The 12,502-nt window shown below is 41.2% G+C and overlaps 1 protein-coding gene across 2 annotated transcripts in view; it reads right to left on the bottom strand.

The window, feature by feature from the left end:
• Lhfpl3 (LHFPL tetraspan subfamily member 3) overlaps positions 1-12,502 on the bottom strand; it is a 554,873-nt gene that overhangs the window by 186,688 nt on the left and 355,683 nt on the right. For both annotated transcript variants that reach the window (XM_031380099.1, XM_031380098.1), the window contains exon 2: positions 2,551-2,787. In XM_031380099.1, coding sequence (XP_031235959.1) covers positions 2,551-2,787 — 237 coding nt within the window. The remainder of the gene's footprint in view (positions 1-2,550; positions 2,788-12,502) is intronic.

The raw sequence follows: 12,502 nt of genomic DNA, 5'->3' as shown, positions 1-12,502 counted from the left end.
TATTACCATGAAACAAAAACAAAGATTTTTTTCCCCTCAAGAAACTTTTTGGTAGTTTTATTAGTAAATATTAACACTGGAAAATATTTTAATTGCTCAACAGTGATATTAACACACCCATGCAATTGTAAGAATGCCTATTAATAAGTAACTGGTTTCGTAACTGCAAATTAGGTTCATGCATATCACATGTACAATCATTGATTCATCTCAGATAATCTGAGTTCAGAAGTTTCAACATTGAACAACTTATTAAATAATATCAAACAACAAAGGCTGCTTTGTTCAGCAACAGTAAATCTTGGGTCATTTCTCAGAAATGAGTAGGTTTGGTTAAATTTCATACAGAGCTTAGAAATCTTGACCTGATTTATGGAGACTCTAATGTACACGGACCTGACAAGTGCGCAGAGCAAAGCTGTTTTTATCTTTTCAGAGTCTCAGATTTAGGAGTTTGGATTGCGAAGTGTTTCACTGCAGTCTGATGCTTTCTGGGCTTCCATGGCTCGCTCTGATGTGGCAGATCACCTGCTACTGACTTGAACTCTATTTTTCTGAATTCTCTTGTATGCGTGGTCAAAGAAGATCAGTTTTTAGTGTAACTTTGAACATTAAAGGGACCAAGTAATATTCTGTCCCATCACTGGCCATCCTGGCGGCTGCAAGGATTCACATGTGTGTGGAACAAAGCAGTTTGCTACTCATTCCTCCAGAAGAGTAGTTAGGCAAACCTGAGCAATCCCCACCAGGTCATATGGAGGGAGAAGACAGAAAGCAGAGTCTATCCAAAAGACCACAGAGACAGATGAGAGTTCCAAGCAGAGCGTGTAATTAATGAGTGCATGAGTAACACACGTACATAGGAAACAAGACATGTAAGACAAGCTAAATATTAGGGGATGAGGAACTACTGAAGGCAGGGAGTAGATGAAAGTTATGAAAGAGAATATAAAGCTGTTTTTTCTAATCCTAATTTTCTATGGATTTCTCTTAGTGGTAGATAAATACATAACATATATTCAATAGCTAAAGTGTAAGATCTAATTCGAAGCTTCACAGCTTCTAGAGTGCTAATTCTAACTGTATATACATCCAGTAAGTTCTATAGGCTTTGGGTCTGGCTAATTTGGGTGTGTAATGTTTTTATTTTATTTATAAAATAATTAAGTTTATAAAAATAGATTAATGACTACAGAAAAGTACTAAATCTGTAACACAAACAAGACTATACTGTCATTTTATACTGAGTGCTTTGTAAATCTAGAAAGATGAACCTCAAGGGAGAGGTAGCTTTGTGTTTTGGAAGTTTTAGCTGCAGTTCCCTGTGAGTTGTTTTTGTGCTTAGAACATTCTTGCTGGGATTAACTAAACTAATGCATGCTGTGCCTACAAGACAGGGAGTGAAAGTTCCTGGGTGTCTGCTGTCCCCTTGGCCACTCCATTGCCTTTTCATGTTCCTGCTTTACAAGCCTGGACAATGACAGCTACCTGTGAAGCTGGCTATGTGGCCGTCACACGAGATGTTCATGTACAGGATACTATATATATTTATGTTACAGAGCTTTTAAAAATACTAAGGGATACTTCAAATTAGCACCTACCTGAAGTAGTATCTAAACTTTATAGTTCTTAGGAGCAAAAAGCTAGCAGGAGCCCCTCAGCTGAAGGCAGTAATGTAAATGTGAAGCATAAAGACTGAAGATAACATGAAGGGCCAGGCACGGTGGGTGATGCCTGCAGTTTGAGGACTCAGGAGGCTGCATCAGGAGAGAAGGCTCAGGAGTTTGAGGTCAATCTGAGCTATAGAGGAAGACACTGTCTCAAAAATCAACCACTACCACCAAGAAATTCCGGACCTCATAACATAAGGATTAAATTCATTACACAAATCTAAAGGCTATAACAAAGTCTCGGCATTAAAATTCGACCCCAAAGAATAGGTTTAGGAGTATGGAAGATAAAATACAAGATTCACCTTGAATAGTGACAAACTAAATCTTAGTCATCTACTCTAATATACTTAGGTATTAATCAACAATCAGTGTCTTGTTCTTTCTCAAAGTTTACTTGTATTTCAGTAGACAATTTCATTTTGAAAGGAAATCTGAGGAGCTGGTTACCCAGATAACACATCGAGAAGTCTAGCCAACTGGGGTACTACTATACAAAGCTACTAGGGGTGGGAATACCTCCTCCCAGATGCTGTACCCACAGAGAGGAAGCACATTCCATTCCATCCTATAGACACCCCTCCTCCAATGTTGCCTGTTAGTCATTAACTCCTGACAGTTAAGGCATTAGAGAAGGAAAACTACTTAAACAGTCTCAACGGACTTAGAGAGGCCCAGGAAGATAAGGGGACTCAGGAAGATAGGAAATTGTAATGCAGAGAAGTCTTAGAATCAAGAGCATTAACAGACAAGCACACGAGAATGGAGGAGAGAGGACGTGCGGGGCAAGAGGGAGAGGGCGGCGGCTTTATTCTGTTTTGGGTTATTGTTTGTGCTGGAGTCATCCAGTAAAAAGAGCTCCTTGAGAAATCTTTCTTACCTTTGTTTTCTGCCTTAAGTTCCTCTGCCATCAAGCTGTCTTGTCGGTTCCCAAGCACAAACGCTAGAAACGAGAGGATCAGGGCGTCCAAGATTCCGATGATAGCCAGGATGTAAGCCCAGCGAACCGAGCAGGCGCCAAGAGTGTACTTGTCTGTCTTCTCCCCGCACATCCGTTTTACTTCGTCTGAATCCCAGCCATCAGGGAAAATCATACAGCCAAGGACAAGGCAGGCAGCTTAAAGAAAGAAAGACGAAAGGGAAAATGGTATGCATTTTATTTAAAAGAAAAAAACAAAAATAAAACAAAAATCTGTTTCTAATGTTCGTCAAGCCTTTCAAATTCTTGATTTCGAGAGAGCAGCAAATCTCACTTCGGTTTCCTATCCACCTTCCCTCCCCGGTAAGCAGACCCTGAAGTCTGCAGCAGAGAAACTCTGAGACTCTGCTTCAGAGTGAGCCCACCCATCTGAGATAAGGTAGATTTAACTGTGAGAAAACATTGAGAAATTGAATTTTTGTGCACATTGCAGGAAGGCTTCCGTTGCAAATAGGCCAGTAGGAAACATTACACTGCAGGATTACAAGTCAATGCTGACTTTGAAGAGCAATGACAGCAACCAGATGAAGGATTAGGATAACATGGAGAATACCAGAGTGTATATCGACTTTGAGTCATTGGGAAAATAACATTGTGTTCCTACCTCCAGTGTCCAGACCATGTGTGGCACACACTGACACTTTTTGTTCTAGTCAGTGTAGTATATACATGCCCTATTCCCTTTCTCTTTCATCAGTACAAACGCTACATTTCATGTATCCCTTTGCTCTCACTCAAATTCTTGATTTCTTTTTCTTTATGTGTATGTATATCTATCTTTCTATCTTTCTAATATATATTTTCATTACATATTTATGTACATATTACATTTCCTAAATACATAAATATAACCCGCTTAGTATAATGCTACACACACATACACACACACACACACACACACACGCACACACGCACGCACCCATGCACGCACATGCGCACACACTTTTAATTTCAGGAGGAAACTATTTCTCTCACTCTCAGCTTTCCTTAGCAGCTTGTAGCTCTCTGTGTAGGGTTGAAGTCTTCTGAGCTGCCCTCCAAACATATTACCATGTCTATTGGTGTTATTCTTATTCAGGTCATGTTTAGGCAGCTGTATTGAACAACAGCAGCAGCAGCAGCAGCAGCAGCAGTAGCAGCAGCAGCAACAGCAGCAACAACAACAAAAAGGCTACAAACTGGTGTAGCACAGTGTGGCAATGCAGAGCTTCAGTGGAAATTAAGAGAGTTAGGAAGAGAATTTTTTCTATATTTCGAATATCATTGTTTGTGAGTACTCCCCCTGTCCCCTTTGGGTGGATATGTGTGTTGTGTTGCGTTGTGTGTGTGTGTGTGTGTGTGTGTGTGTGTGTGTGCATATGCAGGCCAGAGGTCAGTGTTGAGTGTCTTACCTTAGTCACTCTCTACCCTTATTTAATTTTTAAGTGTGTATTCTTCTCTCATACATGTGCACTGCAGTTTCCCCCCTCCCCTCCCCTCTTCCAGGGAAAAAGGATTTGGAACCAGTTCACTCCCAGTACTGCCCTCACATCTCCCAAATTCATGGCTCCTCGGTTTTCCTTCAGAAAAGAGCAGGACTCCAGGGATACCAGCCAAACATGACATAACAAATTACAATAAGACTAGGCACAAACCCTCATATCAAGGTGGGATGAAGCAACCCAGTAGGAGGAAAAAGGTCCCAAGGGGAGGCAAAGAGTCAGAAACATCTGAGCTGGAGTTCCAGAAGGACACCAAGCTATACAACATAACATGCAGAGGACCTAGCCTCAGACCCACACAGGCTCTGTGACTGTCACTTCAGTCTCTGGGAGCCCTACTTAGCTCATTCTGTGGGCCATGTTCTCCTGGTGTTCTCAACACCTCTGGCTCCTACAATCTTCTTCCCGCTCTTCTCCAGGGTTCCCCAAGATCTGCCTAATGGTTGGCTGTGGGTCTCTGCATCTGGTCCCTTCAGTTGCTGGATGAAGCCTCTCTGATGATGACTAGATTAGGCTTTGCTTTACCTTTATTTTTTGAGGCAAGGTTTCTCACTGAATCAGAATCCCATTGATTCAGCTAGGCTAGCTAGGCAGTGAGTTTCAAGGATTCAGCACTGGGGTTACAGACGCTGGTGCATTCTGAGGACCCAATCTCATGCTTGTGTAGCAGGGACTTTTCTGACTGAACCATTATATCCCCAGGCCCTTTTTCTTTTCTTTTGGTATAATCTGGCTATGTAATCCAGGCTGCTTTTGACTCATGATCCTGCTTGTGCCAGCCTGTGTAGGGCTTTGATTACAGGCATATGCTAATACCTGGTTCCAAATTCTTTTTCACTTAGCACATGACCCTTAGATGAGCCCTCATAGCTGTTGCTTATACTCAGCTTAGAGTTTTGTTACTTCTTTGTGTTGTTAAAGTTATTTATTTACAAATATTGGTCATTTGTTATATTCATAGAACACAACACGCTACATTTTTATATTTACTTTTATATTTATATTTGTTAGATTCATAGGATGTAAAACAATGTCGTGAACAAAACACATTAAGATTTGAATGGCAAAATGGAAGAGTAAATAAACCGATTATAATATCTGGGCCCCACACTCTAAAATGTAGTTAGCAGCAGTTAGTACCACTAGTCAATGGCATAAATATAGTTAAGAGAAATTCAGATTAGGTGGCATTCAGAGCCAGTTTGTTATTGTCACTTCAGTCTCTGTGAGGCTTGTGAGCCCTGCTTAGTTGATTCTGTGGGCTATGTTCAACAGAAAACCGATTGTCTTACTTGGGAGTGGATTTAAATGCAGTGAGTTGGTGAATTGAAAATATTTTTACATCTTGGTCCTCCCTCTTATATTTTTGGTTGTGAGCCTAGCCTTTAACGGCTAAGCCATCTCTCCAGCCCCATCTTGGTTCTCTTTCAACACTTAGCACACAGCATGCACTCTATAGCATTATTTAGTATAGATTATACATGTCTAAAAAATACAGTTTCCGGTGATGGCAATCCTCACTGCCCCTTCCCTGTGAGTGGAGAGCCTGCCTCCAGGGAGTGCTTTAACCCAGGGACTCACCCATCTGTGCCTGGGATTTACCAGAGGAGAGCTGATCTCCCAGAAGTACTGACACAGAATTACAGACCCACAGGAGGAACAAGCTCTAGTCAGAGACAACAAGAACATTTAACACCAGAGATCAACAGATGGCAAAAGGCAAATGCGAGAATACTACCAACAGAAACTAAGACTGCTTGGCTTCATCAGAACCTAGTACTCCCACCACAGCAAGTCCTGGATATCTCAAAATACCAGAAAAGCAAGATTTGGATCTAAAATCATATCTCAGGATGGTGCTAGAGGAATTTTAGAAGGACATGAATAACTCCATTAAAATAATACAGGAGAACACAAGTAAAGAGGCACAAGTCTTTAAAGAGGAAACACAAAAATCCCTTAAAGAACTACAGGAAAACACAATCAAACAGGTGAAGGAATTGAGCAAAACCATCCAGGAACTAAAAATAGAAGTAGAAACAATTAAGAAATCACAAAGAGAGACAACTCTGGAGTTAGAAATCTTAGGAAAGAAGACAGGAAACAGAGATGCAAGCATCACCAACAGATTACAAGAGATAGAAGAGAGAATCTCAGGGGCAGAAGATACCATAGAAAACATTGACACGACAAGTCAAAGAAAATGCAAAATGCAAAAAGATCCTAACCTAAAACATCCAGGAAATCCAGGACACAATGAGAAGACCAAACCTAAGGATAATAGGTATAGAAGAGAGTGAAGACCTCCAACTTAAAGGGCCAGTAAATATCTTCAACAAAATTATAGAAGAAAACTTCCCTAACCTAAAGAAAGAGATGCCCATGATCATACAAGAAGCTTATAGAACCCCAAATCGACTGGACCAGAAAAGAAATACTCCCCGTCACATAATAGTCAAAGCACCAAATGCACAAAACAAAGAAAGAATACTAAAAGCAGTAAGGGAAAAAGGTCAAGTAACATATAAAGGCAAGCCCGTGAACCACCACAACTAGTGAACTAATGGGCTATCCCCAGTGTGGCAATAGTGGTGCTTCTATCTTGGGGGCAACCGATAGTTATTTAATTGGATTGAAGGGCAGCTCAACAGGAGTTGATTTGTGCCTGGTACTTTATAGCCAGGAGACTGGAGGGGGTCATATACCTGAGAGGACATCCTATTACTGCTATTCTCCTAAACCAATATAATTTCTGGTTATAGTCTAAATGTTTATACTTATATCCAGAGATAAGTGTAGCTCTTACCCTTCACCAAAGAATCTTCTTTTGCAGCACAGGTAGACTACTACAGAGATCTACCACTGGTCCAAATGGGGAACTCCGCAGTACATCTACAACACAACTCCTAGCTCAGAGAACATTGTGGAAGAGGGAGTTGAAAGATTTTAAGAGCCAGACAATCAGGATACCTGCTGTGAGACACTGTCTTCTAGACATGGCAGGGAAATTGCACTAATGAAGTCTCAATAAGGCTGCCTCAATAAGATGTGCACAAGGATACCAGTTGTGCTGGCTAGTTTTCTGTCAACTTGACACAATCAAGAATCATTTTGGAAGAGGGAACCTCCCTTGAGAAAATGACTCTACCAGGTTGGCCTGTGCAAGCCTGTGGTGCATGTTCTTGATTAATGACTTGGGCACAGCTTCCTGGGGCTGTGCCGCCCTCAGCTCATGGTCCTGGATGGTGTAAGAAAGCAAGCTGAGCAAGCTCCGAGGAGCAAGGCCGCAGGCTGCACTCTTCCTTCCTTAGCCTCCGTGTCAGTTCCTGCTCCGACTTTCCTCAGTGATGGGGTGTGACTCAAGAGTCGTAAGGGGAAATAAGTCCTTTTTATCCCTAATGTGCTTCTTGGTGAAGGTGTTTTTTTTTTTTTTTTTATCACAGCAGTAGAAACACTAAGATATGTATGTGCATAGAAGCAACACCAAATGGACTTGGGAGGTTGTATATGTGTGTGTGTGTGTGTGTGTGTGTGTGTGTTTATGCATGCCAGTGTAATTAAAAAAGAAAAAGTCTTGAATTTGAGAGTGAGTTGGGGCACAGGAGGAGTTGGGGGAGAGGAAGGAAGGGTGAATGGCATAAAGTCCTTATGTGTGAAGAAAAGAAAGGAAAACTGACCACTTAGAAACACCCTAGTACACTTCTAGTGTTTATAAAGGTGTATTCTTTGAATACACTAGGACAGTAGGTTTCATAACACCTGACATAGCTCAAAACAACAAGCACATCTGGCACAGATTTAAAACAAATGGTCATTTGAAGTCTTCTGTGCTTCATTTCTTCAGACAGAAAGTAGGGAGAATGGCCAGGCCTCTTTGCCTGTCAGTCACAGCACAATAACGGATTTTGTGGGGTTTTGTTTTTGTTTTTGTTGTTGTTAGTTTGTTTTTTGTTTGTTTTTAGATCAGTTAAATCCACATCATTTGCTAATACAAACACTTTCTTATTGCTTCCAAGTAGTTACACAGAGAAACACTTTGAGCCCAGCTAAGTGCAGAGTAGGTTTCTAGGCTCCCCACCATGACTGGCTCCCTAGGGAAAGCCAGTGCTCCCAAACCTGAAAATGATGAGCTGCAGCTGGATCCCCGGACACCTTAACAAGTAGGCTGTGGGGCTAGTAGGGATCCAGACTGAGAGAGCCTGAGGCGCATTTCAACAATTTCAAAGTTAGGTCGCCTTTCAAGACCTGAGTTAACACACGTGACCACAGTACGTGTAAGTAAGCATCAGCAGAGCGCACAGCCGCAGTGGACAGCCAACTAGACCAGATGCTTGGGAGTGGCACGTAAGTGTCAGCAGAGCACACAGCCACAAATGGATAGCTCACTAGATCAGAGGTTTGCGGGATGGCGCCATTAACAAAGACATACTTTCTTCAAGCTCTTCCTGCCTCACGAGTGGGCTCAACTATCTTTTAAGTTTGTATTTCTGCACATCCTGAGTTTCAGCTTGTAACTGACAAAAAAGAGCAGAGATGGAGTACCCCCAAAACACAACCTCCAGAGAACCGGAGCCCTGTGGCATACACGCTGCAGAGCACTGTGATATACATATACCCTGGTTCCCCATTTGTCAACATAATTTTTAATATTTTCTAGGCTATCTGTTTTAAAGTGTAAATTGTTGTAAAGTAGGATTAAAAATACTGCAAATGCATTTGAAACTTTTTAGAATTTAAGACGGCTCTCATATACTAGAAGCTCCCCAACTAATGCATTATCAAAACATATTTTTTCTTTCCTCCTTCTACTTAGCTGTTTTAGTTTAGAAAGTGGAAGGTCCTCCAATTTTACCATATTTAATTATATTAATTATATTTATATTTAAGTCATAAAACGATGAGACTTTGTTATCTTCTTTGAGTCAGGTCTTGAGTGCTGCGATAGATTCTGTTTCTATCCTACTAGCCAGACTTTTCTAAGTCTGCATGACTTGTATAGCCAACAGACACAACAGTCCTGAGCAGGAAGTTCATGCCAGATCCCTTAGTTGGTAACAGAAGAAATAGTGCTCTTCTTAGTTTTGTATTAACTATTCGTGAATCAATCAACCCTAGGATACTGTGTCATCGCTACAGTAAACAAGGGTTCAGAATATCTGATTAACCCACGCATTATGTCCTGACCATAAGGGATAGTGAAGAATAAATTCTAATTGCTAAGTTATCAAGAAGAAATGGCTTTCTTATTAGAATGCCTAACTTCCTTTCAGCTAAGTCCCTTCATTTTGGCAACAGTTTTACTGGGCATATATTAGAGACCATTCTTGAAGCTCAGGAGAAATGGTAGCTCACTGTTGGTGGTAGGCATGCAAAGGTAGCATCCAGTCATGTTGTATGCTGTCATTGGGCCTTCTAATCTAGAATATGTAACAATGGTATCCTTGTGAGGACGTTTCAACTGATGTCCACTTAAAGTGTGTTTCAAGTGGTTAACAAGTGTTCACTTTCTACAAGGGTGCTCTGTATCAAGGTCGCTGATCCCATAATGAATTTTTCTGAAGTAGTTCATGATTCATTCCCAGGAGCTATTAATGACAGTGACATGTTTCTTGTTAGAGAGCTGAATGTAATCTCCATGATTCCTTAGAAGAATCCACAGGCCTTTACAATAAGCTCTGTCTCCAAGGGAAAAGAAGGAAGATGGACAAAGCAACAGAAGGGGACTTTCTTAAGCCTGCTTATGTGGCTGGCCGAACTGTTCCATGAAGACTCTGAATGCTGTGAACCTGAGAACTGCCTACTTCTGAACAGAAAGAGAAACCTAAATTCTCTCTTTAAGAAACCTATGCACCAGTATACAAAAGCAAGATAAATTGCTTCCTAATGCTGAGGCACTCGAGAGGAACGTGGTGGAAGAGGGAGCTGCATTCACTTAACTCTACCAATTATTCGGGCATACAGCATCTCGGGAAATGGATGCCAGCAGAGGCTTCCAGGGCCATGGAGGGCAAACTTTCACACTGGGATTGTCACTCTGAACACCTGCTAAATAAGATAGATGGCTCACTCCAGCTTCTGCATTAGCTCATGGCCAGCCATTTTTGAGCTAGAATATTTATAACTCAGGAGAAAGGTTTACTGTTTCAGATCAGTTTATTTCCAGAAAATAGAGTCACTTGATGACATAGAACATGAAATACTGAGGATTAGACTGTGGCTGGGAGGAAAATTGTATCCTAGAAGATTATGGCTTTACATACAATATTATTTTGTATGGTCATTTAACTTGGGGTCATAACATGAAAACCAAAATGGCTTAATTGGCTAGGAGAAAATGTAAACAAACCCTAGACTGTAAAAAGGGTTTGGCACCTGGGAGGTGGGGCTGTTCCAAAGCCCTCTGTGCACCTTTCCTGCCAATGGAGATCTTGTCTCCAGGAAGTGCTCTGACCCTGAGACTCAGGGGAGATGGTCATTTTCTCTCGGGTGACTGTCTAAGGTGGGACTAGCCAGGAGCACACAGGCCACAGAAGCAGCAGAGCAGCTGGGACCTGGTCTTTCCTGCTTCCACCTATACCCAGGAGGTGGGGTTATTCCGCAGCCCACTATACAGGGGTCTTGCAAAGAGAGAGCTGGTCTCCAGGAGTGCTGACACAGGATTACAGACCCACAGGAGGAACAAGCTCCAGCCAGAGACAGCAAGAACATCTAACACCAGAGATTAACAGATGGTAAGAGGCAAGCACAAGAACATTACCAACAGAAACCTTACTTGGCACCATCAGAATGCAGTTATCTCAACACAGCAAGTCCTGGATATCCCAACACACCAGAAAAGCAAGATTCGGATTTAAAAATAATATCTTATGATGCTGATAGAGGATTTTAAGAAGGATATAAATAACTCCTTTAAAGAAATACAAGAGAATTACCTTTACAAGGTAAACAGGTAGAAGCCCTTAAAGAAGAAACACAAAAAACCCTTAAAGAATTACAAGAGAACACAGGAAAACTTGAAGCAATCCCACTAAAACCAGGGCCTAGACAAGGCTGCTCACTCTCTCCCTACCTATTCAATATTGTACTTGAAGTTCTAGCCAGAGCAATTAGACAACAAAAGAAGATCAAAAAGGATAAAAATTGGAAAGGAAGAAGTCAAATTATCACTCTTTGCTGATGATATGATAGTATACTTAAATGACCCCAAAAATTCCACCAGAGAACCCCTAAACCTGATAAAAAAGTAGCTGGATATAAAATTAACTCAAACAAATCAGTGGCCTTCCTCTACACAAAGGATAAACAGGCTGAGAAAGAAATTAGGAAAACAACACCCTTCACAACAGTCACAAATAATATAAAATACCTTGGTGTGACTCTAACTAAGCAAGTAAAAGATCTGTATGATGAGAACTTCAAGTCTCTGAAGAAAGAAATTAAGAAGATCTCAGAAGATGGAAAGATTTCCCATGCTTATGGATTGGTAGGATTAATATAGTAAAAATGGCCGTCTTGCCGAAAGCTATCTACAGATTCAATGCAATTCCCATCAAAATTCCAACCCAATTTTTCACAGACTTAGAAAGAGCAATTTGAAAATTCATCTGGAATAACAAAAAAACCTAGGATAACGAAAACTATTCTTAACAATAAAAGAATTTCTGGTGGAATCACCATCTTTGACCTCAAGCTGTATTACAGAGCAATAGTAATAAAAACTGCATGGTATTGATGCAGTGACAGGCAGGTAGTTCAATGGAAGAGAATTGAAGACCCAGAAATGAACCCACACACCTAGGGTCACTTGATCTTTGACAAAGGGGCTAAAATTATCCAGTGAAAAAAAAGACAGCATTTTCAACAGATGGTGCTGGCTCAACTGGAGGTTAGCTTGCAGAAGAATGCAAATCAATCCACTCCTATCTCCTTGTACAAAGCTCAAGTCCAAATGGATCAAGGACCTCCACATAAAACCAGATATACTGAAAGTAATAGAAAAGAAAGTGGGGAAGAGCCTCCAGCACATGGACATGGGAAAATTTCCTGAACAGAACAGCAATAGCTTATGCACTAAGATCAAGAATTGACAAATGGGACCTCATAAAATTGCAAAGCTTCTGTAAGGCAAAGGATACTGTTGTAATCATAAAAAGAGAAAGAGCTATAAGAATATGTTCTGGTGAGGTGTGGGGGAAGAGGGTGTCTCAGCAGGGGCCATGGTGAGGCATCCCTTCCCCCTAAGGGACTAGATACACAGGTATAATATGAAATAGAGTTTATTTAGGGCATGGGTGTTAGCATCCAGAACCTGCGGCAGATATGGGCGGGTCCACAGACCTGTTGCCAGGACAATGGCCACCATATTCCCAGAA

This window comes from Mastomys coucha, unplaced genomic scaffold (assembly GCF_008632895.1).
Source record: "Mastomys coucha isolate ucsf_1 unplaced genomic scaffold, UCSF_Mcou_1 pScaffold19, whole genome shotgun sequence".
Taxonomy (NCBI): domain Eukaryota; kingdom Metazoa; phylum Chordata; class Mammalia; order Rodentia; family Muridae; genus Mastomys; species Mastomys coucha.
The sequence above is the reverse complement of the archived record's forward strand: the minus strand, read 5'-3'. Positions and strand labels throughout refer to the sequence as shown.